Genomic DNA, 27,707 nt, shown 5'->3' with positions numbered 1-27,707 from the left:
ACGCTGATTTCTTCTCCTTCGCTCAAGGCCCTCGCTCCATCATTGCCCCCCCAACGCTCCGTGCGCGATATCCCCAAACGTGAAAAAGTCCCACTGATTCCCTTCATCCGGCGCATACCCCATACTGAACATATCAGAGAAGATGTCAGGTTGCCGCTGGCCATCTGGGGGAAGCTGGCCGAAGAGTTGTTCGATATCGGTGAGGGTGGGGTTGGGATGGGGCTGGGCAGGGAGTTCCGAGGGTTGTGCAGAAGGGGAGTGGTGTCGAGTACTGACGCGAAGGTCGTTCGCAATGCCGCTAATGAATGCCAATTGCAAGGCGACGTTCATGGTGATGCGGTATGTCGGAGCGAGACGGGTTTGTTGCGCAAAGGATATGAGTTGGGATGTGGGATCCCGCAGGGCGGCGGTGGTAGCATGATCAGGTTGCCCTAGCGCGTGTAGAGAGGATACCATGATGGCGTGCTGTATGGCGTAGAAGTCAAGCCAGACCGACCCTTCAAGCATGCCATTATTTGCGAGGACAAGGAGCTTCTCCACCGATGCCTGCGCTGCCGCGAGGCACAGTCCAGCTACCTCGTCTATCTGCTCCGGCCTCCCGCTATGCTTGATGTCTTGATTGACCCGGCAAAGCAGGAAGGGCCGGCAGAGGACAGACTCGAGATAGTCTGCCCAGACGAGGAGAAGGGTGGATTGCCGGAGGGGAAGGAAGGGTTGACCGCTTGTCAATTCCGGCTGGTGGACCATGCGCCATGCCTCGATTTGGCTGTGTATGGCCATGACGGCTGGATACCACTCGAGCAAGCGGACCGGGTCCTCGTAGTGAACCGATACCACCGCGACGGCCTGTTTGATCCGGACGATGACGCGCGAGAGCGAGACTTGCCTCTCAAAGTGATGGGTAGGGAGACCGATGCTGGATTCGAAGGAGGGTTCTGGCATACCGGCATTGACGTTGAATGCGTCGGTGAACGATGGACGGCCGAGAGCGAGGGAGAGGAGTTGTTCGAACAGGTGCAGAGTCCACCAGACGGTACGACGGATATTGCGTTCAAAGGGGTCAAAGTGGTTGTTCTCCCCATCCCGGTGGAGACCGAGCGCGACGCCGGTGCGGATAGCCTGGCCGACGAGGATCCACGCCGTGTTGCGCTCCCCCGCATTGTGCTGATACAGCGATAGTAAGAGAAGCGCCTGGACGTTGGATAGGGTCGAGGTAAGGACGAGCCGACCGAGACCGTCCCGAATGACGCTGGAGAGGTATTCCTCCTGCAATTCCCTTGCTCCCGCCATCTCCCCCTCCAGCACCTGTGCCCCGAGCGTGTATACCATATGTAGCGTGCAGGCCCAACCTGGCTCCTTCGGTATACTGCCAGGCTGATATCCTCCCTCAAATTTCACCTGGAATGCGCCTCGATGCAGGATGGGCAGATTGGCATGTACGCGGTCAAAGTACGCCGCGACGAGTCGGTCGGCGAGGGCGCGCTCGAGCCGCTGGCGGCCGAGACCGTCCCGAGGGGATACGCCAGCATCTATGGTGGCCGAGGGAGAGGCAGCAAGGGTGGCAGGATGACCCTGGAGGTTCGCCTCGATGGTATGGCTGACCTTGTAGGTGGTGAACTCGGTCGCCTTGAGGTATCGCCGTAGACCCGCCTCGTCAAATGCAGGCTGATTGAGCATGTTTGACTTGCCGATGATCTCGCGAGCGCACCGCGCGAAGAAGACGAGAGACGAGGAGCCGACATAGTGATGACCGCCTCGTGGAGCAGGAACGAGCCATCCCTCTGGGACCTCAGATGGCTCTATTAATGGCCCGCATATCGCCTCACTCCCTTCCCCTAAGTCTGAACCTGCTTTCCCCTCCTCCACACCCAGTCTCTCCGCCAGTGCCGCCAGTCCCGCCAGACTATCGGTGTCATTGTCGGGGTAGGCCTTGCGGACAATGCTGTCGAGGAGGGCGTAGCGAGCATTGGATTGGGATGCGGTCGGGCGGCGTTTCCGAGGTAAAGTGGTCCTGCACTCTGTCTCGGCCTCCTGACAAGATGTGCATATGGACGTCTCGGACGCGCGTATACAGCGGCGCTTGCGCGTCTTGCAACGATCACAGCTGGTCTCGATGCGCTGGCGGAGAGCGTCAGGGACTTTGCGGCGCCGACTCGTCAAGGCTGTTCGTCAGCCATATTCCCGCCAGCAGAGAACGGCAGACCTACTCAGCTCCGATGTGTCCCGCGAGGATGACGCTTGGGGTGTCGCGAGGCCGTCCGTCGACATGATTGCCAGTGAGGCGGATTGACAATGAACAAGCAGTCATGATCAAGAGGGAGTTAGGATGGGAACTTCCGGAACGATCTTGGCGATAGATCAGGCGGATAAGTACTATGCTCTATCCGCCTCCGGTCTAGACCTTCCCCCGCCCAGACTGGTGCATACAAGTATATAGCATCAGGTACCTGCATACTGACCCTGACCCTCTGATCCGACTTACTCACTACACCTCACCGTCATGCACGTCCTGGTCACTGGCGCAGCCGGTCTTATCGGCTCGAATGTCATGGTCGCACTCCTGAGAGCCGGTCACAGTGTGACCGCGACCGACATCAATCCCCTCCCTCCTGTGGTCTCAGAGCAGGTCGAAGCCTTCGCCGATCGGGTGCTCACCCGCACCGGCGACCTCACATCCATCACTTTTGTCGACGAGCTCTTCGCCAAAGCGTCAAAGCCTTATAATGCAATCATGCACATCGGCGGGATCCGCAGTCCAGCAGGGCTCGACGCTCGGATCGTCCACAACGTCAATACGGTGGCTTCGTACAATGTGTTGGAGACAGGAGCGAGGTTGGGGGTGGCAAGGATGGTTCAGGCTAGCTCCTGTAATGCGTTGGGACTGAGCTGGACGATGGCTGAGCATTGGGGTATAGACTATGTTCCCCTGAACGAAGAGCATCCCATGAGACCGGTAAGTACTAGCGCGCTGTCTCAGCGGACTGGGCTGACAGTACAGGAAGACCCCTACAGCCTTTCCAAGCTGTGAGTTTAGTCTATATCCAGCTGACTCCAGTGCCTGCGAAGAGCAAGCCGCAGCTATCTGCCGCTTCTACCCCAAAACTCGTATCGCCTCCATCCGCATGCACTTTACCCGATCCTCCATCAACGAAACCACATCCAGCGTCAAACACACCGGCTTGTGGTCATGGTCATCCGTAGATGCTGTCGTCCGGGGCTGCGTGCTGGGTCTGACGTCGGAGGGGTGGACTGGAGCGGAGGCATTCCACCTTGCAGCCAACGAGATCTTCTACCCGGCCTCGTTGTCGGACGGCGTGGAAATTTCGGCGCTGAACCTGCTGGAGAAGCACTGGCCTGGCAGGGTGAAGGTCGTAGATAGGAGCTGGTGGGATGGGAATCCAAGGAGATCCTTCTTTGATACAGCGAAGGCCCAACGTATGTTGGGGTGGCAGCACGATCTGTGAGATGAATGTTATTTGCTACAGCGAGCCTCGAAGATATCGATGCATAGATGCTTACAACAGCTCGCGGTACACCTTATGATCCATACGCCCTGAACCCCCACACCAGATTCTCGTAGATACAAAACAGGACCGCCGTGCCTGGTAATATGCGAAGCGCGTTCGTGCCTAAACCCTTGTAGAAGGCGAGGAAGCCTTCATTGCGGTATGTAGCGGCGATGACGGACGGTATGGTAACGCGAGGTTGGGATGGAGACGGTGAGGCGTTCTGCTAGGATCAGATATGGGCAACGTATGAAGGTAAGAGGTCTCACTTGTATTCTTGCTCGCACCACCTGGTATGGGTACGTCAGAGCTATAGCTACAGTCTTGGACGCGCCAGACGTCAAGATGTATTCTAGATTTGACTGGTCTGTCAGCGATATGCCGTGCGTGATATCCAAGCACCACAAGCAGCGAACACACCAGCTTCTCATCCTGTATCCTGAATTCTTTCTCCGACTTCTGAAATTTCCGTCGCTTTGCTTCTGTACGCCGTCGCTTGAGATCCTCGTACGTTGCGAATTGTATAGAGCCGTTCGATACCCCCACCAAGGCTAGTAACGACCCCTTGTAGAGGCCCCTCATCCCCTCGGTGCGGTAAATCCCGGTCAAACCATCTAGCGAGTTAGCTTTACCGATATGAGATACGGGCAGACCTACCCCATAATCCCTTATAAGCGGTACTGTCTGTTCGAGCTGTCCCAAATACTCTTGTCTTGACTACCCATATCGGATTTGTGAGCATGGCCACTGCCGCACCTGAGGCATCAGTCACTCGGCCCACATTGTCGTCTGCCAGCTCCAAGACTCACTAGCTTCTGCAGCAGCGAGAAGGTGCTGTCCACCCGAAGTCCTGTTATTTGGGTCGCGCTGCTGCATCTGCTTCTTGATCGTGTTATAGCTGCAAGGTCAGTCATCTTGTTTGAACCCCATCAGACTGAAAACTCACAACAAGAAGTACAGCCCCCAGCTGCTAGCGCTGCCTACCAAATTTGGCGATAGTCCCCTATACAGCCCTTTCCACCCATCCGCTCGGACCGCATCTTCTAAAGCGCCATACACCGCCCGACCAAATCCAGGTCTTTTGCTCGTCATTGAGGACGAGGCTAGCGTATTTCCAGCCAATTGGAAGCGGACCTTGATCAGGTCTAGCGGGTGCATGATGAGGGTGGCCACGGTTCCTGCTGTGAAGCCGGCCACAGCATGATCCTGGATCTCTTAGCTCCGAACGCGATCGGAGTTCAGTGGCTTTGAATACTCACGATTGAAGGGTCTCCGAAGAGGCTCGGGGTCACCGATAATGGCTGTGAGACCGACATGCTGATACCAAGACGAAGAGGTTGAGAGCGAAGAGCAAATTCGGGTGAAATTCTCAGCTCGCGACCTAAGTTACGCACGGACATCAAACAGCTACGGTATGCATATGATGAAACACAAGGGGTACTGCCGCCTCGCTTCCATGGCTGATACGAGGAGCAAGGTGACCTTTGTGCGCTAGGACGGGTAGTCAGGTCCAAGGAATTGAGCGAGAAAAGACGACTCTGGTGCTGTAAGACATTCAAAAGTTACCAAGATACAATGATATCAAACTCCCGGCCTCCCGTGAGCGATCCCCATCCGTAGTCCTTCCATGCTGCACCCTCTCCATCCATTCCAGCCCCTAGTAGACGTAGACGAACATCTCGTTGTTGAAATCAGTCCTATCCTCCTGCGCTTTGGCATCCGCCTCCGACAGAGTAGATGGCTCCGCCTGGGTGTACTTCCGATCCATCGAGGTGTCGTGGATCTTGCGAGGCTTGCCCAGCGCTGCCCGCTGCGCCTCCTTCTTCTTGTTGAAGGTGTAGAGGCAGAAGACCTGAGCGATGACCGCGGCGAGAAGGACCGCTTGAGAGATCATGAGGGACCGAGCCCCGGGGAGGTACCGAGGGGCGTCGCGGGCGTCGAGCAGGAGGGGACCGGTCAACTGACCCGTCGCTTGGGGTCAGCAACTTCCCCGTGATATGTATTAAGAGGACCCACCAGTGGCGCAGTTCATGAAAGACAAAAGAGTAGACTTCTTGGTCTGGCCACCAACGTTTGCGATAGCCCAGGAGTAGATGATGGGCGACGATCCGAAGGAAAAGGCGAGGAAGTAGTACCCGGTGAGGGCGAGGGGACGGTTGAGCTCATCGGGGAGGTTGCCAAAGTAGAGCATGAGACCTCCTGCCAGACCGAGGAGAGCGAGGGTGACGACCATGGCGGACTTGATCTTGAACCGGGCGGCGGCATAACAGCCGAGGAGGATAGCGACCGCTTGGAGGCAGCCAAAGGGGATATTGAGGAGGGTGGCGTTGAATGAGTCGTATCCCATACCCTTGATGAGGGTAGGGCCGTAGGTGTTGGCAACGTGGGCGCTGATGTTGGGGATGCAGATGAGGGAGGCAAAGAGCCAGGACTTGGGGTCGAGGAACATCTCACGGACTTGCGCCCACTTGAAGATCCTCGAGCCCTGCCCAGTCTGGTTGGCCCGGAGCCGCTCGATCGCCTGGTCCCGCTCGTAGTCGTCCTTCCAGAACCGAGCGGAATAGACATCGTTGTCCAGACGATACCAGACGATGGGAGCGGTGAGGACCGTGATGAGACCGGCGGAGAGGTAGAGACCTTGCCAGGGACGGAAGCTGGAGTTTGTGTGGCCACTGCGATGTCAGCTAGGTTAAGACAGAAGAAGGGTAAATTGAAACTCACAGTCCATAGGAGACGAGGGCGGCCACGATAGTAGCAGCCGAGTTGGTGATGAACCAAGCGCAGACACGGAGGGGTTGCTCGTTGCGCCGGTACCAGGTAGCGGTGAGCATTGAGAAAAGGGGGATGTTGGCCGCCTCGAAGAGACCGAGGAGGAAACGAGTGGCAAAGAGACCGCCCGAGTTGGTGACCGCGGACATGCAGGCCGCCGAGGTGCCCCAGCAGAAAACGAAGATGGTCATGAGGTACCGAGGAGGAAAGCGGACAATAATGAATGCCGAGAAGGGTTGCCAGCAGAGGGTAGCGATGGAGGTCATGGACGAGGCAAGACTGTAGTCCTGCTTGACGAGCCCGAGGTCGGTGGACAGACCAAAGGTATTGCCGTAGCCGAAGACGGTCTTGTCGTAGATCTGGAGGAAATACACCCAGACGAGGAGGGTGAGGATGTACTTGTCGGTCTTGCGTCTGATCCGGACATTCTACAAGTCAGCTCGGCACAGCTAAAGTGTACTGGACACTCACATCCTCCTCCGTCAGCGTAACCTGCTCGACGACATCGCCCTTGACGTCCTCGGGGTCCTCAACGTGCGCGGTATGCGCCTTCTCCTCAACCAGCATGGGAGGTGCGGCAGTGATGGGGTGGATGGGTTGGCTCATGTCGGCTGGGAAGGATGGTCTGGGGTATCCTCCGGGACCCCGGACGAGCAGTATATATATGATCTGCCAGGGGTTCTGCGGGGAGATTGTACGCTCGCACGCCGAGGTGGAGGAGTTCTCATTTGAGAGCTTGGCAGAGGGCATGCGGGCGGATGGAAGTCGGCGCCGACACGATGTGGTGAGGCCGACATAGCAGCAGCGACAATTGCGCCGGAAAGGTGGATGCTCGCTGTTGTCGGATCAGAGGTTGCACTTACCCGCAGCCTCACGGAGCGGCTGTCTGTCTCCTTCGGATCCCTTCATCGTTCCACATCCGCCAAGATGCAACCCGGAAAATCCTCGGATGTGAGATCAGGGTGCCTGAGACACACTCCTTACGGTACGCAAGCTAAAGCTTAAGCTCGCCGCGCTCACCGGTCACCAGCCTATGCTGGCTGTGCCGTCGGGCGAAGATGCCTCTATCCGCCTTGACATGCTCATCACCCGCCCTAGCAGGGGCGGCTCGGCGGCTATTCAAACGGTCAGTAGAATGATTGCTGATATATAGACAGCATTTAGGATTGCTCCCCCTTTTGTCGCTACACCACCCCTACCACCACGCCCTTGAGCCTATAACCACTGCCCACACATCCCTGCCTACTTATACACACAATCACAATGGCTATCAACGGTCTGAACGGCTCGAATGGCACCAATGGCCATGGCGAAATCGGCTTTGACCTCCGCGGTGTGTCCCCCGCCGCCGTCACCCCCTTCACTCCCGAAGGCGCCATCGACTTTGATGCCATCGACCGGATCGGCAAGTTCTTCCTCGGCGTCCCCAATATGAAGTCCATCCTCGTCCTCGGTCACGCCGGCGAGGGAACGGCGCTCACGCAAGAGGAGAAGGTGCAGTTGATCAAGGCGTTTGTCAAGGCGGTAGAGGGGCGGATTCCCATCATTGCGGGCATCACCTCGGAGGGGAGCTATGTGGCGGGGATCGAGGCGAAGGCGGCGAAAGATGCAGGGGCTTCAGCGGGTCTCGTCTACCCCTCCCACGGCTGGCTCCGATTCGGCTATCAGAAGGGCGCCCCCCAGCAGCGGTACCAGGACATCTGGAACGCCTCTCACCTCCCCCTCATCCTCTTCCAATATCCCCAGGCCACCAAAGCCACCCTCGACCTCCAGACCCAGCTCGACATCCTCTCTCAGCCTTACGTCTTTGCGCTCAAGAACGGCGTCCGTGACATGACCCGCTGGGACACGGAGGTCCCCATCCTTCGCAAGCGGTGCCCCGGCAAACCCATCCTCACTTGTCACGACGAGTACCTCATCCACACCTCCTGGACCTGCGACGGCTACCTCGTCGGTTACGGTCAGATCGTCCCCGAGGCTATGCAGGAGCTCCTCGACGCATGCCTGGCCAAGGACGTGGACAAGGCGTACGAGGTCCACAACCGCCTCATGCCCCTCACCAAGGTCGTCTACCACCGTCCGAGCCACATGGAGGGAACTATCGCGCTCAAGCACGGCCTCATCTCCCGCGGTATTCTCTCACACGCTACCGTCCGAGGTCCCCTTCTCCCCCTTCCCAAAGGCGCTCATGATGATGTACACGCGGCGATGCAGGCGGCAGGGGTGGTGTAGGGAATGCGGGATGAAGGGATGGTAGATGGGGAGCTATTGTGGCGGTAGATGAAGGTACCATCTGGGAGGCGATGGGGGTGTAAGAGAGGGGATTATGCGCAGGGATAGCAGAGTGGGCACAGGGAGAGGGCTAGGTAGACTCGCTGGGTAACTAGCCTGTAACTAGATTCGGTAGATTTTGCTCTTGCCTGCTCTTGCCTCATTGTAGACTTTAACATGTACACCTTTCTAGCTCTCAATCACCTTCTCGACCAGGCATCATGGCCCCTTGTCGGGCAAGAGGGATCCGATCTCTTGAGCGGTGAGCCGAACGGGACCGAGAATGACCTCATCAGTCTGATGTAACACATATGAGGAATGAGGAGATCGAGTTTGACATAAAAACTCCCGATCGGGCGATTTTAACCGTCCGGCGCAGCATGATAGCCGGTCGTCCACGCCAGCTTGCACCAACCATACTCAAAAGAGAGACAGATCATAAAGCCTACCGTCCTTCTAACATCACCGCTGTCTACCAGAATGGCAGAAACGCTTAAAGAGAGCATCGCCGTCACGCCAATAGCTGGATTACCTGGGAGTTTCACCGCTCCTCCCTTCTTTGAGCGAGCCCGGGCTGGAAATTCGCAGCCCATAGCGTACGTCCGATCGGTCCACAAGGAATCTAAGCTGATTCGTCAGCTTTGGCGGACTTGCATTGTCTCAAGCCGTCACTGCCGCCTTCCACACGCTGCCCCCACCCAGTAGCTCGTCCGGCCCCGACTTCCACCTCTTCTCGGTCCAGGGCTCGTACCTCGGTCCCGCATCCACAGATGTGCCCACCACCTTCACCGTCCAGGAGATCCGTACCACAAGAAGTATGGTCACTCGTCTGGTCACTGCCAGCCAGGTCATCCCGCCTAAAGCCGGCTCCTCCTCGGCACCCGCAGCGCGCAAAGTCCTTATTTGCCTGCTCGACTTTCACCGCCCCGAGCCGGCCTTCCTCACGTACTCCCGACCACCTCTTCATCCTGGCTCTTACGCCTCCCCATCCACCTCAAAGCCAATAGAAGAGGTCCTCGACTCGCTGCCTTGGGACCCCAAGGTTTACCCGGTGTTCAAGAAGCAGTTTGAGCTTCCGCTCAGGATGTTTGAATACCGGCCGGTCATCTCTTCGTCTGGCGCGCAGACCAGCTTGGGCTTTGTCAAGGTCAAGACGGCTCAGGATAATATGGAGATCACGAGGCGGACAGCTTGTAATTGGATAAGGGCGAGAGGGGAACTGTCGAGCTACGACGAGCGATGTGCCGCGTTAGCGTGAGTCTGCCTACTCTTCACGGCTGATGTCCAGCTGGATCATGGATACTACCCTCTCTTTCCTCCCCCTCTCCCTCTCGAAGATTCCCCTCACCATCGCCCGCGCCGTCGCATCACTTGACTTTTCCCTTCGCTTCTTTACCCCACCGCCCGCTGCGATCGAGCAGGACTGGATGCTGCACGAACAATACACGCAGCACGCGGCTGAGGGGCGCACTTTCAGTGTAGGAAGGATGTTTACCGAGGCTGGCGTGGAGATTGCAAGGATGAGCCAAGTCAGTATCTTGCGGGGACCGGAGGGGCAATCTGTGCAGATGGAGGGAAAAGCCAGGCTGTAGTCTGTAGATTTAGTCATCTGGATTTCTTTCTAGCTACCCAGGGTGTTCCTCACCACCGCCCAGTACCGCTCCTTATCCGCCCTAGCATGCGCAACATGCCCACTCCCCTTCCACAATTCCCGCCTCACCGTCCATCCTGCCCTCTCACTCTCTTGCGCGTGTTGCACCACCGCCCCTGCTGGCACCATCACATCCTCCTCGCTGAAAATGTACGCCCTCATCCCTCCCCTCCGTAGTAAGCGACCATCCAGCAAATCCGCCCGGATAGATGTGATCGGATCCACCCGTCCCGTCCATCGCAGCATGATCCGATAGAGGACGAAGAAGAGCTGGATGGTGAAGATGACGAACACGCGAGCGGGAGCGCGACGGAGGAAGGGAGGGATGGAAGCCAGTATAGCTCGCTGGCCGGAGACGAGGTCCGCGGCCGATCCTGGTGCAGAGTCGAGCAGGAGTCCATCGAGCGGTAAGGGGCGACCCGTATGCGCCGCGTACAATCTGGCGAGGTTGGTGAGGCCGAACGCACCGCCGTTGGAGTAGACAGCACCGACGATCTTACCGGTGGTGGCTTGCAGGAGGGGAAGCGCGGGGAGGAGGAAGGACTGGTAGGTAGACGTGGGAGTGACGAAGATATCCGACATCTTGGACGTGAGGAGGAGGATGCGCGAGGTGGGGAGGAGCTGCTTGTATGATGTGACGTAGAGGTTGATGAGTTTGGGAGGGGCGCCCATCCATGTCGCGAGGATGATGAGGTCGGGCGACGCAGGGTCTGGGTTGGGGGACCTGGTGGGAGTGTAGAGGTATATAATAGGAGAGAGCCGTTGAAACGTGGGGAAAAGCGATGGAGAGGCCATCTCGCTGGATTGTCCTGATGAGCGGCACTGGTGTGGTCGATGTCTATCGCTGGATGAAGATTGGATCACTCGCTAGATGCTTCTCAGATGTGAACAGTTGGTCGAAAGGAGGGTCCCCGGGTTGCAAAGTTCAGAAGCTACTGTAGGGGAGGTGCGGGCCGGGAGCAATCTTCATACCTCTTCTACGCCACAGCTGTCGTTTCACCTTGTTTCAGACCTCGTGTCTAGTGACCCAAGACATAGTATTGGCCACGGCGAGGTGGGCCAGTATGTAGAGCATGATCTACTTGCAGTTCTCCCTTGTCCAGTTCACCAAACCCTTCAGCTCCTCCCATTGCTTCTCCCTCAGCCGCTGCTTCTCCTTGTCCCCGTCCCCCTCCTTCTGAACTGCCTCGCATGCGTCCACAAACGCCTTGGCATCGCTCAAAGACGGTATGGTAGGATGAGATCCGACACGCGAGAACCAGTATTTCGAGTTCCAGTAGTCGGCTTCTCGGCGATGTAGAGTGGCGTGGAGGAGGTTGCCTGTTGCGTCCTAACTTAGATCAGCTCTGGACCACGGATGGAGGGTATGTCGTCGCACGATGACTAACCCCTTCATTGTCCTGCGCAATCAGGTGTGCGCGATGTATGTCGTCGTTGGCCAGATGAAGCGCTGGGATCAGCAGTGCGTGCGCATACACTCGTCTTATTCTACTCACAAGCAACGACAAACATATGCTCTGGGAGCTTCGCTATCCGATCCACCAGACTCTTATCATACACAGTTGTACCCGGCTCCAGAGGCGGCAAGGGCCTGTCAAACAGCTGCTTGACGATCGCATCGGTGTCAGAGCCGGTCATCGTGGCGAAACTGCGAATGACGGTCGATGGAGTCGCTGGGAGTTGGGAGCGATACAGGCAGCCCGTGAGTCTTTTTATGATGTGTCTGCTCTGAGCTGGGGAGAGGACAGTAGGCATAAGCTGTGTCGCAGTGGTGAGGCGAATGTGAAGCACAAAAGGCAGCGGAAGAGAAGACAAGCTGACGATCTCGGCGGACGGAGCTGGACGGAGATGACCGAATAATGCCGGCATCCTCAAAGAAACTGATCCGTGCGTCGTATTTTGGATTTTGTGCACGTTCAAGCTGTTCAGCTGGTCTTTCAGCTCTGTACTTCGTCCTCACCCGAGCCGATCCACGAGATCCAGCCCTAAGAGGCCAAAAGATCTCTGTACAGATCCGCTGAGAATGGCACCAGCAGCGCGGAAACAGCGTGCGTGCCGCAGGTCAAGGAGGTGTAGAGGAGTCAAGCTGACTTGCAAGCGACTCGTTCCGGACCTGCACCTTCAGCGAGCAATACGACTCCAGCTCAGACAGCACGGCAGCATGATGCCATAACGGACTTTCAAGCGAGGCGTCTAAATCGTCGACTCGAAGATCTCGAGGTCGGTCAAGGGCAATCCTGCCCTTTGGGAGGATCTATAGCTGACGGGGCAGCGGACCAACCCGACCGACATCCCCGCTTCGTCTTTCGTCCCATCTGATTCGAAAGCCAAAGCTGGGGCCGAGATAGGCTTCGGTGGAGTGGTGGTACCGCTCGCTGTGGATAAGGGGAAGAAGAAGCAATCTGGGAATGTCAGGAAGATCTTGTATGCCAAGAAGAGCCTGAAGGACTGGTTGGAAGAGCTGGTAAGCTTCAGGCCTCGGTCGTCCCACGTCGGCATCGTAAGAGCCCAAAGCTGATCATTCTGCCCGGAGACCCAATACCGCCGTACCTTACTGCCGTCGCGCCCATACCATCCACCCCGCCCCGCAAACTCTGCTCGTCCTGCGGCTATACCGGCGCGTATCGGTGTCCAAGGTGTGCAGAGTGGAGCTGCGACAGGGAATGTCTGGGGATACATGAGCGAGATGGAGGATGTGGCGTCGGCGGATGAGCTGGACATGACCCGCCAAGAGTCCCCTGGACCAGGCAGACATCGCTCAACGCTCAACAACGTCGATATACGGTACGGCGTCGCGACGTGCCCTTGGGTCCGACAAGAGACCAGGTCACATCTGCTCTTGCCTTCGCTGAGAACAGCTTGTAGACCCTATGCGCTTGAAGAGGAAAGAGGGGGAGCAGATGGCACAGGATGTACAAACATGTATAACCATCCATCCATACAAAGACCTGCTCACTTTGGCGTCGATGCTGCAGCTGGATCGGCGTAGAATCCCCGCTCTTTCAACTCCTTCCGTACCTCCGGCGCGTCCTTCTTGACGAGGTAATCCACGTACTTGCTCCAAATGGGTACACCAACCTGCTCCGTCAGCTCGGTTCTTCACATTTTACACTGCAAGTGGCAGTCAGACTCACCAAGGCGATAATAAGGTAGATCATGTCCATAAAGATGTTATTGTACGGCGCGTTCCCCTTTGACAAGACGCGCATCAGGTCGGTGACCAACACATTCGTTATCTGGTAGTATCCCTTCTCTATGCCTGTACCTCATCAGCCTTTGCCTATTCCGCAGACGCTAGGACTCGACTAACCAATGATGAGACTCTCAGCGACATCCCCAGCAGGCAACACCTCATCCCCCTCTTCAATCTGCTTGGTGATTCTCGGCTTCCGCAGTTCTTCATTCTCCCAGCCCTCGGATCGGATACTGGCGGGCATGAAGATATGGACCGAGATATTGTGAGGGACCAGTTCCGTACGCAGCGTATCGGCTAGTGCTGGGTTTGTCAGCTGGGTGCTGTGGTCGATGACAGCGAAGAATGTACCTCTTAGGGCGTACTTTCCCGGGGCATATGGAGAGTAGCCGGGGAAGCTGATGTACCCGACAAAGGACGAGACGAAGACGATTTTGCCGTGCACGCGTTGGGAGACCATCATCTTAGTTGCCGCCTGAACCATCAGCTGCTTCTCCGCCAGCGCCTGCGCTCCCGCTCCCACCCGCCCAAAATGAACACCGCCAACACGTCTTGCGCGACTGTCTCCGCCTGTACACTCCCTTCCCACGGATCGAGGCAGAGTCCAGCTTCATCCTGATTGGCCACACGTTCCCTACATTCACATTGTCCGCCCACCTTCTGCTTGACCCTCAACTAGAGGCCAGGTCACGCTCATCTCCTGCTGCTTCCCCGATGTTGTCAAGTGTACTTACATGAGCGGTGTAGGCCGACACCCAGTATGTCTCATCCAGTCCCTACAGACGTCAGCGAGGTCCGATGTGTCAAGAAGACGTGACGTACAGACTTGAGCTCCTCCGGCGACGCATCGATGAAGAACTGAGGCAGACTGTGGCCCGCACAGAGGTAGATATGTTCCGGGCATTTCCCGCCGTGCGCCTTCACAGCCTGTTCCAGGGCATCGCTAGATGACGTAGGAGACGTGAGATCCGCCGATATGGCCTGGATGATCTGTGATGGCCCCTTGTGGGTCTGCACAGTCAGCCCCAGCTCGAATGTTGATGTAAACATTAACCCACCTCGAGCTCCGCCTTTACTGCGTCGAGCCGTGCTTGACCTCTCGCGATGATAGTGACGTGCGCTCCGCGCTTGACGAGCTCCAGAGCGAGTGCATGACCAAGACCTGAGCTTCCGCCTGTAATGTAGCAGTGCTGCAAGTCAGGTCAGCACGAGTTGCAGTTCGTGGAGCAAACGACGGACCTTGCCCTTGACATCGAGGCTTTTGCGGAAGATGCCCATCTCGACGAAGAATGCGTGTGTCGCAGCGAGGGAAGCGAGGGCGATGAAGGCAGCTACTGCTCGACCAGGCTGGAGACGCTGTAATGTAGAGACGAAGACTGACATGGTGAAGCGTAGATGAGCAAGGGCAGCCAAAGGACAGGACGAAAGCTAAAACCAAAAGTCGGTTTCAAGATTTCGCAACTCCTACAGTCTCCACCTCTTTCACTTGCACTGATGACTACTGATCTTTCTACCGAATCATCACCAGCCGAAGGGTCTCAGACCGCTGTCAAAGGTTCCGAGAGGCAGAACCGAGAGCCGAAGCTTCCACGGCCGGTCAAGGCGAAGGCACCGCCCAAACCTAAGCCCGAGCCCATTCCATACCGACCCACCTCGAATCCGGGGGAGGACGAGCAGACAGCGGTGCATGAGGTGTACGAGGCGATTGCACCGCACTTCTCGCAGACTAGACATAAGGTCCGTCTGACTCCAGCATGTCAAGGGGACCTCAAGCTGACACAGAAGCCGTGGCCGCTCATCTCGACTTTCCTCCACTCACTACCGCCCAATTCGGTCGGTCTCGACTCGGGAGGCGGGAATGGGAAATATGTGCCCACTGCCCGAGAAGCGGGGGTCGGTCTGGTCGTGATGGATAGAAGTCTGGGGCTGCTGGGAGACGCAAGGAGACAGCCTGGTTTCGGGCTGGGGAAGGGGAAGGGGAAGGGGAAGGGGAGGGAAGTTGAGGGGGATGTGGCAGCGTATGAGGTAGCTGGGTCTGATGGTTCTGGGGAGTGCGTCAGGGGAGATCTGACCTGCGAGGGATGGAGGCGAGGGGTCTTTGTGAGTCCTCAGCCAGGGATCGATATGTACAGTCAGGGGCAAAGCTAATGGTCAGGACTTTGCCATCTCCATTGCGGCCATACATCACCTTTCTACTCCCCTCCGACGGCGTCGCGCAGTCCAAGTGAGTCTGCGGCTTTCACGACATTCTCATACTCGCTGATAGCCCCAGGTCTTACTCCAGCCCCTGGTTCACGCCCCCAAACCCCCCTACGCCCGGTTCATGATCTACGTCTGGGCATACGAGCAGAGCTCAGGCTCCAAACGGCGGATGGGCGCTACAACTGGTCCTCCTGTTCCTCTTACTGCAGAAACAGCAGCTCGCGAGTCAGCCGGTACCGGCGAGCAGGAGCCTGCGAAAGTCCAGGACGTCCTCGTCCCGTGGGTGCTGCAACCACCGAAAGCCCCAAGAACGCCAAGTACAGGCGAGTCATCGGGAGCCGCCCAGTCGGATGAGCCAGTACAAGTGCCGGCACCGGAGCCGCAGGTGCTGCATCGGTATTATCACCTGTTCGTCCAGGGGGAGCTGCGGGACCTGGTCGTGTCTGCGGCGAAGGAGGACGGGTATCGCGTGTTAGGGTCGACGGAGGGAGAGTCAGGAGAAACCGAGGATGAGTCGGCCAGTGAACCGCTCAGTAGCGATACTAGGTGGATCAAGATACGAGGAGTAGGATGGGAAGCGGATAATTGGTGGATAGAGGGGGAGGTGGGGATTAGACCAGTTTCCCTACCTCCTGTATGAGCGGGATCCTGCCAAAATTACTGTCATAAGGCCGATACAGATATGCAACCCCTAGATATAGCTACAACAAGGTCGCCCGCGTCTGCTTCGACCTCTACATGTCTGTCAGCCCCACATCCTGTCCGTCACGATCAACCACCAAGCCCCTTGCCATTCCGTCTTTCCGCCTTCCACTCGCCATAGACAGAACGTGATGAGACCAATACAGATATGCAACCTCTAGATATAGCTACAACAAGCTCGTCCGCTTCTGCTTCGCCCTCTACATGTCTGTCATTCCCATTCTCCCGCTCAAGATGGACCATTGCGCCCCTTATGACTCCTACTTCCCGCCTTCCACTCGGCATAGACCGGCTCCATCCGCTCGCGCATTTCTCGCTGCCATCCTATGACCTGGTGATACCCGTCCCGATCACCAATCTGGCGAAGGGCCCGCAAGAGGTCGTTTGCAAAGGGGCGGACATGCTTTGTGTAGGAGAGTGTGTGTCGGTAGGGGTACGAAGCGGGGCCAGGTAGGGCCGGAGTGGTCGCCGTGGTAGACGGCGGCGCAGTAGCGGGGCTCGTCCCTTCCTCTGCAATTGCCGGATCGCTCGTCCCCTCTGAGGTCGGTCCCAGTGCCAGCTGCTCCTCGAGCCTCCGCTCAAACAGCACCTTGACAAACGCAAACAGCCCCCTCAACTCCATGCGCTTATCAATCTCCGCCTCCTCCCCTTCCCCTCCTTTCCTCTTCGAGCCCGCCCTCCACCCTTGCCCACCCGCCATCAAACAGCTCATCCAGCACTTGACGACCAGATTCGCCGTGACCCAATCGGGCCGGAAAGAGCGATGCGCTTCGAGCCTTTCAATCTTTCTCAGGAGCTGGCGGAGCTGGCGCATCCCTCCCGATGGGCGCTGGAGGGGCTGTATCGTCGTGAGTAGGTTGTTGAGCGGAGAGAGGGGGTTGTTCGATTGGGTAGAAGAGGAAGAGCGTTTCTTGGGCGAGAGGAGGGCGCGGGTGAGGTGGGAATTGTAGTTGGCAGTGAGGGATGAGAGGGTGGAGGAGGAGGGTGGGGGGAGGGGACGGGCCGCAGCGCGACGGGGGATGAGCCAGGCGTTGGGGGCGTGGCGGAGCGACGATTCGGATGGGATAGGATGGGTGGGTGGCCGATCCTCCTCGGAGGCGCCCGCATCCGATGAGTCCCTAGGTAGGAGAGTACCGTCCCATCCCTTCTCTAGCCGACTCGCCAGCTTTCCCGCACCGCCCCGCTTCAAGTATTCCGCCACGCGATCCAGGAGCGCCTGATCCACCGCATACTCGGGCGTCTGGAGGAGGTGATACACCGTCAGACGATAGAGGCGGGTTCGTAGCAGGGAGTAGATGACCAGTGGATATTGGGTAAAATCGGGAGATAAGATGGGTTTGTCGGGATGGAGTTGGGGATCTGTCACTGGAAGCTCAGGGCTAAGCGGGGATACCGGCGGTTCGGCGGAGGATGAAGGGGTTACGTCCAAATTGGGCGATTGAGACATCTCCACCAGATTAAGCGAGTCTACATAGTCAGCTAGGTAATCAAGCCAGCAGTATAGCAGCTTACTCTCATCCCTCCGTGCCTTGCCTGTGTTCATTCCTGTCCTCCCTTCCCCCATCTCTGTCTTCCCCTTCACAGCAACCTTTCCTTCTTCCGCTTCCCTGTCCAGCAAATCCTCCGGGATGGACGCAATCTTTTCCAACGCCATCAACAGCGTCGTCTTCCTTGCCCCTTTGAGCTCCTCCAAGCTCTTGAGGAACGCCAGAACATCCCCCGAACCTCCCTGCTTCGGCAGAGGAGTATACGGTATGGGCAGGCGTAAGCGAGCGCCCGGCCCCGCCCTGCTCCCTCTCTCGGGAGGATCGTGACCCGTGTTATACCCGACCGGTTCTATGGGCGGGACGTAGTCCCATCGCCTTGATGAAGAGGCATGAGTGACCGAGGTGGAGGAAGAGGAGGGGTCGGTATTTGCCGGAGCTCTCGCCCTCGGGATATTGGACGAAAAGAAACGTGCGAAACGGGCTGTAGTAGTTATTGGTCGCTGTGCGAGGTATGGCAGTACTATCTGCTGGAATATAGATGGGGGCATGGCAGCCCTTGCCTAGGTAAAGAACAAGCAGCGAGTATAGCCTATAGGGCGAGATTTCAGTTGAAACCAAGCTGATCTGCACGTGATCTAATTGACGCACGGATCTGACTTTATTTGCTCCCACCGATAAAAGTCTGGCCCTGACGGCGGCAAACTCCGCCTTCTCCTCTGCTCTACTCAGCTACATCTCCCTCATCTCTCTCTCTCTTTTACCTATACTCTACTAGTCTTTAAACATCCTTCTGGCTTCAACAAGGAAGTCACTTGGGAGGCTAGCACACACACCTCCGAAACAACCAAAAACAAATCAGTCAAGATGGGTGGAACTCGCGCAGAGAAGGAGGTCTACTTTGAGAAGCTCAAGGCTCTCATCGGCCAGTACCGTAAGTCATGTCCCGTACAGTAGAGACCCCTAGCTAATCCCCAGCCTCTATCTTCCTCGTCAACATTGACAACGTCTCGTCGCAGCAGCTGCACATGATCCGTCAGACGCTCCGAGGCAAGGGTGTTGTCCTCATGGGCAAGAACACCATGGTCCGCCGTGCCCTCCGGGTCATCCTTCCCGAATTCCCCCAATTCGAGAAGCTCATGCCCCACGTCCGCGGAAACATCGGGTTCGTCTTCACCTCGTCGGACCTCAAGGACATTCGGGAGATCATCGTGTCCAACAAGGTCGCCGCTCCCGCTCGTGCCGGTGCCGTTGCCCCCAACGACGTTTACGTCCCGGGTGGTAACACCGGTATGGAGCCCGGAAAGACATCCTTCTTCCAGGCTCTTGGTATCCCTACCAAGATTGCCCGTGGTACCATCGAAATCGTCGGAGACGTCCAGGTCGTCAAGGCCGGGACCAAGGTCGGTACTTCGGAGGCCACCCTGCTCAACATGCTCAACATCTCCCCGTTCACCTACGGTATGACTGTTGTCCAGGTCTACGACAACGGTGCCGTCTTCCCCCCAGAGATCCTCGACATTGAGGAGAAGACCCTCCTTGACGGCTTCATGTCGGGTGTCAAGACCATCGCTGCCATCTCGCTCGCGATCAACTTCCCCACCATCGCCTCGGTCACCCACTCCCTTGTCAACTCGTACAAGAACCTCCTCGCCGTGTCGCTCGCGACCGACTACGAGTTTGAGGGTTCCGCTAAGGTGAGCTTTGGGTTTATTTGGCTTCTTTTCACTCTTCGGATGTTACAATTCTTTACACATTTTGTTATGTCTACGGACTTTGAACACAAGCTTTACCTCACTGATTCTTTCAATCTTTTACCTCTTTTAGTCTCTGGAGCTCAGCTGACATTCCAGCTCAAGGAGTACCTTGCCAACCCGGACGCGTTCGCCGCTGCCGCCCCCGCTGCTGAGGAGTCCGCCCCGGCCGCTGGAGGTGACGCCCCCGCCGCTGCCAAGGAGGAGGAGGAGAAGGAGGAGTCTGACGACGACATGGTGCGTGTACTTTCTGTCGCATGCGAGCTACGCTGACATTACAGGGCTTCGGTCTCTTCGACTAATCGACTCGCCCGCGTCTTTCGGATAGATGGAAGTAGACAGCGTGTATCCTATGCATGTCTTGTCAGGTCGGACAATCCATGGGTATTCATTACTCCGTCAGAGGTTGTACGCCACGCGATTATCCGCTCGATACATATACCGCGCAGTGATCTGCGGTCCGCCAATTGCCGCTCTGATCATTAGCTCTACCCCTGACCACTGATTTGCTCAGAAGCTCACGCTAGCAACGCCGCGATTGTCCCGCCTATCCCCATCCACAGCGCCGGACCATAGTAAGCCGCTGTGCCCTGCGCATTGAATCGGTTTCTAGCCTGGACAAAGTTGATCAGGGCGAAGATGGTAGCGAGGAGGGAGAAGGCTGTGCCTAGGAGCTGGGGCGTCATTTAGGAGGAGCAATCGAGTGGACATGAACAGCGCAGGAACTTACAGCCATGGAGCGGAAGAAGATGGGGTTGCGCATGATGGTCCCAAGTTGGAGGATGGAGAGGAAGAGGGCGATCAGGGCGAGGAGCATACACAGAGCAGCTGGTATGTCAGCCCCTCTCCTCGAATATCGTCAGTGGTACGTACCTAGCCCGTACATGATGTGCGTTCTAGTCAGCCACTCTGTGAGTCCAGGTCCGGAATAGCCTAGCACAGGCTTGATGCAGCCACTGGAATCGACGCAGTATCCGAAAGCGCCATATCGGATCTGGGAGGCGTACAGGAAGTAGATGGAGTTGATGAAGGGCGTAGAGAAGCTGATGAGCGTGCTGTCTGTCAGCGGAAGATAGAGGACGGTGAAGATATTACTGACAAGAGTAAGCAAGAGGCGAGGGAGAAGAAGAGGCCAAGCAGGACATGGCCCTCGAGCGCTTCGTCTCGTCTGAACATGGTGTTTGTAGGTGGATGATGCTTGTGAGATATCTTCCGGTAGATGAGAAAGATGATGATACTCGTAGACTATAGAGAGGAAGTAAGGAGAACCTGAGAGAAGGTTGAGTGACCGATCTACGGCTTGGCCATGACGAACATACACACCGGGCATCCTTTGAGCGCCTCATTCCTCCGCCTCATGTTTCAGCATGTTCTAAAGCTGAGACCGTCCAGGTTCAATTTTCCAGTCGCTCTACACGGTCAAAAAACATTCATATCCCATTCAGGTGGAGCCATATACAAGAAAACTGAACCAAAGATCCCATCTATTCGAATCCCAAAACCCAAGACTACCCGCATCTGCGAGACTACAAGATGTAGCGGAAGGCCCCCTCGATCCGCCCGCCCTGCACCTCATCCAGCTTCCGGTTGGCCCTGATGAGGAGAGAGCGAAGAACGAGCGTCGCAATGATTGCCGAGCTGATCAGTGCCTGGCGGTCAGCCACATCCTCCTTCGTCAGTGGGACAGACTCACAATGCTCAAGCTGAGACCTGTGGTATATTTAGGAGCCTCCGCGCCTAGATAGACATTGGTTCCCACGATCGTAGATATGCTCCCCATAGTACACGTGATCGCGATGGCGATATGGCGCTTCCCGTTCGATTCGGCGTTGTTACTGACCCAAGTCAAGTTACCGGGGTAACACAGCTTGCCGCCGGCCGAGATGAAGATACAGCCGAGGTAGCGGGGACCGATGAAGCGGGGCTCGATGGGGAAGGCGAATACGAGGATGAGACCGATAAGGACCATGCCCTGGCCAAAGAGAAGACCGGGGTAGCGCTTGCCGATACGGTCGCTGAACCATCCGGTGGCAAAGGTGAGGATGCAGCCGATGACGTGGACAGGGACGGTGAGGAGCTGAGCACGCTCGGCGGCGAAGCCCATCTGGGTGAGGATTTGGGGGAATTGGAAGGCGAATCTGATATCAGCCGAGTCCGAAGCGTGAACTTACCCGAATCCCACGATGTTCGATACCATAGCAAGCCACGTAGGGATGAGGACCTTGTAGTCTGATCGTTAGCGAATAGCCCTAACCTGCGGCCAACTCACCCTTGAGGCATTCTGAAATATAGTGCCACTCGAACTTGCGCGCGAGGGGGTCCGCCGCCGTCCCGGCCGACTTGCGATCCCAGATGGCCGTCTTCTCCTCGGCGTTGAGCCACTTGCAGTCGTCCACTCGGTTCGGGAGGACAAAGTATAGACCGACGGCGAGGACGACGGTACACATGCCTTCGATGATGAAGAGCCTGATATCAGCTGGAGCGAGGGGGTTGGACGTACCATCTCCAAGAGGATAAACCACCGGCGCCGTTCATGTAATTGATGGCGTATGCGAGGAGACCGCCGAATGCGCCGGAGAACTGACCCATGGTGTAGAAGAAGGCGATGCGGACTTGGAGGTTGAGGGGGTGATACCTGTCGTCAGCTGGAGACAAGGGGGATACTCACCAGTCACCACAGATAGCGAGAGCAGCAGGGAAGAAGCCAGCTTCAGTCACTGACGTCAGCTCAGTAGAAGATCTGACTCACCTCCAAGGAAGAATCGCGCGGCCATGGCACCTCCAAAGTTCTGTACCAAGCCCGAGAGGGTCATGGTGACACCCCATGCAAAGCCCATGACCGATATCCAGGTGTGAGGGGCGATGTACATCAGACAGATCTGCGAGGGTACTTCGAACAGACCGTATGGCTGTCGTTAGCTCAGCTCAACTTGGTACTCACAACAAAGAAGATGGTGGAGATCAAGTTGTACTCGGTCTGGCCGATACCGAGGTCTCGCTGGAAACCAAAGATGCTGGCATTGGCGAGAGCGGTACGGTCCAAGTATGAGAAGAGGTACCTATCATCAGCAGAGCTATATAACACACTCACAAGAGACCTAGGCCTGGAAGCAACCGATAGTCGACCTTGCGGATGAGCTTCTTGATGTTGATCCTGGACTCGGCATCCGAGTGGAGCTGGTCATCGTAGACGTCATTGACAGCGACATCAGTCTCGGGTCGCTTCTCATCCTCGGTCGGCGAGGGTTCGCGGTGTTGGTAGGCTGGGGCAGACATGGTAAGAAGGCAGGGGCGATAGCGATTCTCGTTCTCGGACGACCGAGATTAAGTAGCAGATCAGCATACCTCATCTCAGATCCACCACGGCATTTCGAGCCGCCTTATCATGGACTCGCTCGCCAAGAGGTACCAATCTGGGCCCGGTATCTCTACTCTCGATAGATATAAGCGATTTTGGCGAGACCCTATCAAGGTTTTGCTGCAGAACTGGCGCTGGCCGCGGCCGATAGCTGGCCGTCCGCTTGTCTTCCGCGCCTCCTCCGGGTCCTCGAGATAAGACATCCGGAACGATACGACAAGCCCAGCCTGGCACGCAGCGATAACGATACGCCTGGCTTGCAACAGCTGCCTTACCATTTCCGCTCTCACCATCACCAAGTACAGCTCACACACAATGACAATCCAACCGCAGACATGGGACGAGGTCGCTCAGCAGAAGCAGGCGGCCAATCTCGCCCTCATCCCAGACGAATGGCGTATCAAGACCGCCCAATCCGTGCACGTCCTGGATGTTCCCACGACGTGCGGAGTACTCAGCGTGGCAGAGCTCGATATCACCGAGACCCCCGCCGCTGAGCTCGTGGAGCGGATGCGCAAGGGGGTCTTGAAGGCATACGATGTGGTGCTGGCTTTCGCAAAGCGCGCTTCGGTGGCTCATCAGCTCGTAAGTCCAGTTGTGGCCAGAGCTTAGACAGACCAATTGCCTCTCGGAAATCCGCTTCGAAGCCGCCCTCGCTGAAGCTGCGGCACTGGACGACCACTTCGCCACCTCCGCCACACTCAAAGGACCCCTACACGGCCTGCCCATCTCGCTCAAAGACAACTTCAACGTCGAGGGTCTCGACACCTCCGTCGGCTTTGTCGCGTGGTCTAATGACCCAGCGACCAAAGAGACGGAGAGTGAGCTGGTCGGTACGCTGAGGTCCCAGGGCGCTATCATCCTCTGCAAGACGTAAGTCCCTGTTTTGCCGAGCTGACCTCAGCAACGTCCCTACTGCAATGATGATGCCCGAGACCTACAACAATCTTTTCGGATACACCTCCAATCCTCACAACACTCGCCTGAGCAGTGGTGGATCATCGGGCGGAGAGAGCGCGTTGCTTGCGCTGAGAGGTACGTTTCACTCCAAGGCACGAGCTGAAACATAGGCACCCCCTTTGGCGTGGGCACGGATATCGGCGGGTCGGTCCGTATACCTGCTGCGTTCACTGGGATCTTTGCCCTCAAGCCGTCTTATGGGCGCTTCACCACGTAAGTCTCCCGGCTGACTGAGCTGATATCAGGCATGGCGCGCGCTCTGGACTTCCAGGTCAAGAAGCCGTCCGCTCCATCAACGGGCCGATGTCGAGCGATCTATCCTCCCTCGAGCTCTGGACCAAGGCAATTGTCGGCAGCGAGGGGTGGCTTACGGACCCCAGCATCGTACCTATCCCTTGGCGCGAGATCACACTTCCCCAGAAGCTGTGCTTTGGGCTGCTGGTCGATGATGGGGTAGTAAAGCCGCTCCCTCCTGTCCTGCGCGCGCTGGAGCGGACTCGCAAGGCGCTAGAAGCTGCGGGCCATACCGTGATCGAGTACACTCCGTGAGTAGCCTCACAATCCCGCTAATATAGATATGAGACACATCTCTCTATCGATATCATCACTCGCCTCTTCCGCGGAGACGGCGGCGTCAAGATCGCCACCGTTATCGCCCAATCCGGCGAGCCGTGGCCAGAAGGACTCGAGACGTATCGGGACACGTACGAGGCGCTCAAGTCGACACCGCCCACCGTCGAGAAGCTGTGGGATACTCAGATGGTCCGACAGCTATTCGTCAAGAAGACGCTCGAACATTGGATGGCCACTTCCGGACGCACCGGTACGGGCCGACCCATCGACGGTCTCATCTCCCCCACAACACCTTGGGCGGCGTGTCCCAAGTACGGCTTTGATCTGCATCTCCCGTATACCAGTACTTGGAACCTCACGGATCAGAGCGCTACCGTGTTCCCAGCTGGATTCCAGACTCCGGAGGATGTCAACGCGGAGGGGTATGTGGGGAGGAATGAGAGGGAGAAGCGGGTATGGGCGAAGTGTAGGTTGGCATAGGGGACAGAGCTGATGTACAGATGACGCAGAGGAGAGCGTTGGCGCTCCGGTCGGGCTCCAGCTGGTTGGCCTAAGGTTCGAGGAGGAGAAGGTGCTCAAGCTTACAGAGGTGGTGATGGCGGCGCTGGAGAAGGCATGAGGGGTTCACTGGTAGCTTGTATATCTGGGTTTGGAATTGTGATCATTAGATGCATCTTGTAACAGCGTTCAGGCAAATCGGCGGGTAGACTTCAGCCGTAGGTTATCAGTTCATGAGATAGGTTACAACTCGTGCTCCCCACCCGAGTGTGTCTCCTCCCGGACATGCGTAGCGAGCGCGAACATCTCCGTGTAAACTTCAGCAGTGGCTTATCAATACATAGAGACAGGTCACAACTTGTGCTCCCCACACGAGTGCCTCTCCTCCTCCTCGACATACGCAGCGAGCGAGAACCAGCCCATCTCCGGCGTCCCCATCTCCGCCTTTGTCGACGCAATCTCGTCTGGACCTGCCTGGACGATAGGGTCGGTCGGTCTACGCGCCGAGTCGGCCAGTAGCTGAGCTTGGCAACACATCTCAAAGTTGATCTGCCTGGAACATTAGCTTCAATCTGTAAGTGACGCCCAGCTAGAGTACTCGCCACCATGCAGCCTCGTCGATAGATAAGCGGCCAAGCGAGATGATACCGTGGTTCTGCAGGATAGCGATCTTGCCCTTCCCGACTAGCGAGGCGATCCGCTCCCCTTCCCTATTGTCAAACACCGCGCCTGTCATCAGCGATTGCCAGCCAAGGACTCACCTCCAAAGGGGACCAGAGCTTGCTCATCGTGATAGCAGCACGCGTCCTGGCTGATCATATCCAGCGTCCGCCCTAGACTCGAGAACGCCTTTGTATACGGTCCATGTACGTGCACTACCGCCTCCGCCCCAGTCTCTCCCCGTCCCAGTGTCTTGTAAAGTTGCGAGTGGATGCTCGAGGCGGAGGCATCGACAGGAGAGACCCCCTCAATCATCCGTCCGTCAGACACCGATAAGCGGACGAGGTCGGATTGCTTCATGAGTGCGAATGACTTGCCCTGGGGATTGACCCAGTAAGTATCCGGCTCGACGGGGTCTCGGACACTACAGTGACCTGGGATCAGCGCGAGATAGCCTCAAAGAGAAACAACTCACCTGCAATGCCTTCTGCTAGTTTGAAGCGGTGCATGATCCGGAATACCAATGCGAGGTGCTCCTTCCTGTACTTCCGTTCCTCCATGAGACTGTCAAACGCAGGAAGCATCGTCCTTGTAGGTCCCGTCTGGACATCGTGGAAAGGGGACGCCGCGATATCGGCGGTACATGGGAACGAGGCAGTTGCGGGAGAGGGGATGAGCTTGGGATTGCGGAGCTTGAGCGAAGCGGTCGACGAGGGTTGAGCCTCGGAGATGGTGGTGGTCGTGTCTGACATGGCTGCTGTATTCTTGATGGGTCGAGTCTACGGTCAAGGGTCCTGGCGACACTGGTGCAGTGGCTGTGATGTAGACGCCATGAAGCGACGCGAGGAGGCGGGTCCGGACGTGCGGAGATCCGTCAGTTGACCCGAAGACGTCGGAGTCTTGGCAGCTGGTCCTTATCGCAGTGTTGTCGGGAGCGCTCCCGACCTAGAGCTGGATACGCGAGGTGATAGCGACCCGTCACAAGCGTAGTCTAGTGTATCGCTAAAAACGGGTAAATGGAGACCTTGTTGTATCTTCCGCACCTTATCGGCATCGACATTCCTCGCGCGGGTTGGTTCATAGTCCGATAAGAGAGTCCGGCTTAGCTTGGCTCCTCGCAACCGCCCAGACTGCTAGCCTACCACTCTGTTACCTCAGCCTATCTAGATCATCAGGCGCAGCGTAGAAACTACCTTTCTCAGACTGTAACCTCATGCATCACATCTTTGACCGGTTTATTGGTCTCCAAGCTTTCAGATGAGTCCCGGAAGCCAGCAATTTGCGAGTGCCCTTTTCAAGAATCTGCCATGTCAGCCCAGATCGGAACGCACGCGACATCGACCCCAACGTGACCCCGGACGTACATTACAGCTGAGGTTCGCGGTAGTAGCGCTACACTTTAGGACCTCTACCTCGACGAGTATGTCCGTGCCTCTATTCTGTCAGCTACTGCCAGAGTTGTGCGGATAGATCTGAGGACGAACATTATCGCGGGATGATAGTAGGTCATGTTGATATTGAGTGACACGCCAGCTCTCAGAGGAGGTCCCCAGAACTCATCCGTCGTATGTAACAAGATAGCTGCCGAGGTGCAACTGTCGACATCAGCTTGTCCTCAGCTAGGTGCGGTAACTCACACGTCAACGAGCCAAGCTGACTGCGCCCCGTGCATGCTTCCATTCCCATTATCCCACTCTGGAGATCAGATTCAAGACGTGTGAATGGGCAGTCTGGCCTACCTGGAGGTATCTTCCCTTCCCAGTTGATCTTCCACCCATCGATCATCTTCCTCCCCCTCTTGTCCGCGACGGGGAACTCGTCCAATTCCGATATCTGCAAGTACTTCACAGCGCTCGAGTTAAATCGCATGACCTGTGCGAAGGCCTGCCAGGCGGCCTCGTGCTCTTCCGTAGGCTTCATCGCGCGCTGATTAGGTGAAGCACAAAGAGAGGAGACGAGAGCAGAGAGGACATCTACCGGGTAACGCGGTTTGCCGAGACCGAGCGGGGTACGTGATGATGCCGTAAAGTCAAACCCTACGGTACCTCCGAATTCCGAAGGAGGCGATGCAAGGAGGATCATTCTGTGCGATACGACAGAGCTGCAGCCCGCTGCATGTCCTACGT

General features: G+C 57.0%; 17 protein-coding genes across 17 annotated transcripts; 6 read left to right on the top strand and 11 right to left on the bottom strand.

Moving 5' to 3' along the window:
* Positions 1 to 39: 39 nt before the first annotated feature.
* Positions 40 to 2,550, bottom strand: MKK02DRAFT_28141 (fungal-specific transcription factor domain-containing protein; the record flags this gene model as incomplete). Its single annotated transcript, XM_053087496.1, has 2 exons — positions 40 to 2,162; positions 2,487 to 2,550. The coding sequence occupies 2 exons, from the start codon at positions 2,548 to 2,550 to the stop codon at positions 40 to 42; spliced, it is 2,187 nt and encodes a 728-aa protein (XP_052944168.1).
* A 987-nt stretch (positions 2,551 to 3,537) lies between these two features.
* MKK02DRAFT_34413 (putative flavin-adenine dinucleotide transporter) lies at positions 3,538 to 4,822 on the bottom strand (the record flags this gene model as incomplete). The annotated part of the gene is made up of 7 exons (XM_053088935.1): positions 3,538 to 3,729; positions 3,776 to 3,868; positions 3,927 to 4,120; positions 4,164 to 4,262; positions 4,316 to 4,404; positions 4,453 to 4,712; positions 4,766 to 4,822. The coding sequence occupies 7 exons, from the start codon at positions 4,820 to 4,822 to the stop codon at positions 3,538 to 3,540; spliced, it is 984 nt and encodes a 327-aa protein (XP_052944167.1).
* Positions 4,823 to 5,163: 341 nt separating this feature from the next.
* On the bottom strand, positions 5,164 to 6,842 carry MKK02DRAFT_16780 (major facilitator superfamily domain-containing protein; the record flags this gene model as incomplete). The annotated part of the gene is made up of 4 exons (XM_053085689.1): positions 5,164 to 5,477; positions 5,523 to 6,178; positions 6,228 to 6,703; positions 6,747 to 6,842. 4 exons carry the CDS (start codon positions 6,840 to 6,842, stop codon positions 5,164 to 5,166), a joined length of 1,542 nt encoding a protein of 513 aa, XP_052944166.1.
* Positions 6,843 to 7,538: 696 nt separating this feature from the next.
* On the top strand, positions 7,539 to 8,507 carry MKK02DRAFT_37919 (putative dihydrodipicolinate synthase DapA; the record flags this gene model as incomplete). Its single annotated transcript, XM_053089842.1, has 1 exon — positions 7,539 to 8,507. The coding sequence occupies one exon, from the start codon at positions 7,539 to 7,541 to the stop codon at positions 8,505 to 8,507; it is 969 nt and encodes a 322-aa protein (XP_052944165.1).
* A 519-nt stretch (positions 8,508 to 9,026) lies between these two features.
* MKK02DRAFT_37918 (thioesterase-like superfamily-domain-containing protein) lies at positions 9,027 to 10,138 on the top strand (the record flags this gene model as incomplete). Its single annotated transcript, XM_053089841.1, has 3 exons — positions 9,027 to 9,142; positions 9,186 to 9,800; positions 9,835 to 10,138. 3 exons carry the CDS (start codon positions 9,027 to 9,029, stop codon positions 10,136 to 10,138), a joined length of 1,035 nt encoding a protein of 344 aa, XP_052944164.1.
* A 29-nt stretch (positions 10,139 to 10,167) lies between these two features.
* MKK02DRAFT_37917 (uncharacterized protein) lies at positions 10,168 to 10,992 on the bottom strand (the record flags this gene model as incomplete). The annotated part of the gene is made up of 1 exon (XM_053089840.1): positions 10,168 to 10,992. The coding sequence occupies one exon, from the start codon at positions 10,990 to 10,992 to the stop codon at positions 10,168 to 10,170; it is 825 nt and encodes a 274-aa protein (XP_052944163.1).
* A 283-nt stretch (positions 10,993 to 11,275) lies between these two features.
* On the bottom strand, positions 11,276 to 11,835 carry MKK02DRAFT_37916 (uncharacterized protein; the record flags this gene model as incomplete). Its single annotated transcript, XM_053089839.1, has 3 exons — positions 11,276 to 11,527; positions 11,586 to 11,647; positions 11,694 to 11,835. The coding sequence occupies 3 exons, from the start codon at positions 11,833 to 11,835 to the stop codon at positions 11,276 to 11,278; spliced, it is 456 nt and encodes a 151-aa protein (XP_052944162.1).
* A 385-nt stretch (positions 11,836 to 12,220) lies between these two features.
* On the top strand, positions 12,221 to 13,077 carry MKK02DRAFT_37915 (uncharacterized protein; the record flags this gene model as incomplete). The annotated part of the gene is made up of 5 exons (XM_053089838.1): positions 12,221 to 12,245; positions 12,296 to 12,417; positions 12,470 to 12,661; positions 12,731 to 13,006; positions 13,063 to 13,077. The coding sequence occupies 5 exons, from the start codon at positions 12,221 to 12,223 to the stop codon at positions 13,075 to 13,077; spliced, it is 630 nt and encodes a 209-aa protein (XP_052944161.1).
* Positions 13,078 to 13,149: 72 nt separating this feature from the next.
* Positions 13,150 to 14,773, bottom strand: MKK02DRAFT_37914 (putative oxidoreductase; the record flags this gene model as incomplete). Its single annotated transcript, XM_053089837.1, has 8 exons — positions 13,150 to 13,275; positions 13,332 to 13,456; positions 13,508 to 13,693; positions 13,742 to 13,865; positions 14,125 to 14,166; positions 14,213 to 14,401; positions 14,449 to 14,580; positions 14,630 to 14,773. The coding sequence occupies 8 exons, from the start codon at positions 14,771 to 14,773 to the stop codon at positions 13,150 to 13,152; spliced, it is 1,068 nt and encodes a 355-aa protein (XP_052944160.1).
* Positions 14,774 to 14,884: 111 nt separating this feature from the next.
* Positions 14,885 to 16,232, top strand: MKK02DRAFT_16800 (uncharacterized protein; the record flags this gene model as incomplete). The annotated part of the gene is made up of 4 exons (XM_053085692.1): positions 14,885 to 15,127; positions 15,173 to 15,490; positions 15,546 to 15,614; positions 15,663 to 16,232. The coding sequence occupies 4 exons, from the start codon at positions 14,885 to 14,887 to the stop codon at positions 16,230 to 16,232; spliced, it is 1,200 nt and encodes a 399-aa protein (XP_052944159.1).
* Positions 16,233 to 16,523: 291 nt separating this feature from the next.
* MKK02DRAFT_37912 (uncharacterized protein) lies at positions 16,524 to 18,329 on the bottom strand (the record flags this gene model as incomplete). Its single annotated transcript, XM_053089836.1, has 2 exons — positions 16,524 to 17,761; positions 17,807 to 18,329. The coding sequence occupies 2 exons, from the start codon at positions 18,327 to 18,329 to the stop codon at positions 16,524 to 16,526; spliced, it is 1,761 nt and encodes a 586-aa protein (XP_052944158.1).
* Positions 18,330 to 18,645: 316 nt separating this feature from the next.
* Positions 18,646 to 19,834, top strand: MKK02DRAFT_16935 (putative 60S acidic ribosomal protein P0; the record flags this gene model as incomplete). The annotated part of the gene is made up of 4 exons (XM_053085706.1): positions 18,646 to 18,712; positions 18,757 to 19,475; positions 19,632 to 19,769; positions 19,814 to 19,834. 4 exons carry the CDS (start codon positions 18,646 to 18,648, stop codon positions 19,832 to 19,834), a joined length of 945 nt encoding a protein of 314 aa, XP_052944157.1.
* A 97-nt stretch (positions 19,835 to 19,931) lies between these two features.
* On the bottom strand, positions 19,932 to 20,708 carry MKK02DRAFT_28133 (uncharacterized protein; the record flags this gene model as incomplete). Its single annotated transcript, XM_053087495.1, has 5 exons — positions 19,932 to 20,007; positions 20,055 to 20,206; positions 20,263 to 20,360; positions 20,406 to 20,587; positions 20,632 to 20,708. 5 exons carry the CDS (start codon positions 20,706 to 20,708, stop codon positions 19,932 to 19,934), a joined length of 585 nt encoding a protein of 194 aa, XP_052944156.1.
* Positions 20,709 to 21,058: 350 nt separating this feature from the next.
* Positions 21,059 to 22,808, bottom strand: MKK02DRAFT_28132 (major facilitator superfamily domain-containing protein; the record flags this gene model as incomplete). Its single annotated transcript, XM_053087494.1, has 9 exons — positions 21,059 to 21,181; positions 21,226 to 21,670; positions 21,704 to 21,761; positions 21,802 to 21,998; positions 22,033 to 22,167; positions 22,201 to 22,249; positions 22,282 to 22,441; positions 22,474 to 22,591; positions 22,624 to 22,808. The coding sequence occupies 9 exons, from the start codon at positions 22,806 to 22,808 to the stop codon at positions 21,059 to 21,061; spliced, it is 1,470 nt and encodes a 489-aa protein (XP_052944155.1).
* Positions 22,809 to 23,205: 397 nt separating this feature from the next.
* MKK02DRAFT_28131 (putative Acetamidase) lies at positions 23,206 to 25,042 on the top strand (the record flags this gene model as incomplete). Its single annotated transcript, XM_053087493.1, has 7 exons — positions 23,206 to 23,475; positions 23,507 to 23,763; positions 23,795 to 23,925; positions 23,961 to 24,063; positions 24,096 to 24,395; positions 24,426 to 24,889; positions 24,924 to 25,042. The coding sequence occupies 7 exons, from the start codon at positions 23,206 to 23,208 to the stop codon at positions 25,040 to 25,042; spliced, it is 1,644 nt and encodes a 547-aa protein (XP_052944154.1).
* Positions 25,043 to 25,272: 230 nt separating this feature from the next.
* On the bottom strand, positions 25,273 to 26,333 carry MKK02DRAFT_37907 (class II aldolase/adducin N-terminal; the record flags this gene model as incomplete). Its single annotated transcript, XM_053089835.1, has 4 exons — positions 25,273 to 25,474; positions 25,527 to 25,650; positions 25,683 to 26,015; positions 26,057 to 26,333. 4 exons carry the CDS (start codon positions 26,331 to 26,333, stop codon positions 25,273 to 25,275), a joined length of 936 nt encoding a protein of 311 aa, XP_052944153.1.
* A 466-nt stretch (positions 26,334 to 26,799) lies between these two features.
* On the bottom strand, positions 26,800 to 27,663 carry MKK02DRAFT_37906 (uncharacterized protein; the record flags this gene model as incomplete). The annotated part of the gene is made up of 5 exons (XM_053089834.1): positions 26,800 to 26,883; positions 26,946 to 27,015; positions 27,066 to 27,176; positions 27,219 to 27,276; positions 27,321 to 27,663. 5 exons carry the CDS (start codon positions 27,661 to 27,663, stop codon positions 26,800 to 26,802), a joined length of 666 nt encoding a protein of 221 aa, XP_052944152.1.
* Between the last annotated feature and the right edge of the window lie 44 nt (positions 27,664 to 27,707).

Source organism: Dioszegia hungarica, assembly GCF_025882075.1.
Source record: "Dioszegia hungarica strain PDD-24b-2 chromosome Unknown MKK02contig_15, whole genome shotgun sequence".
Classification (NCBI taxonomy): Eukaryota; Fungi; Basidiomycota; class Tremellomycetes; order Tremellales; family Bulleribasidiaceae; genus Dioszegia; species Dioszegia hungarica.
The sequence above is the reverse complement of the archived record's forward strand: the minus strand, read 5'-3'. Positions and strand labels throughout refer to the sequence as shown.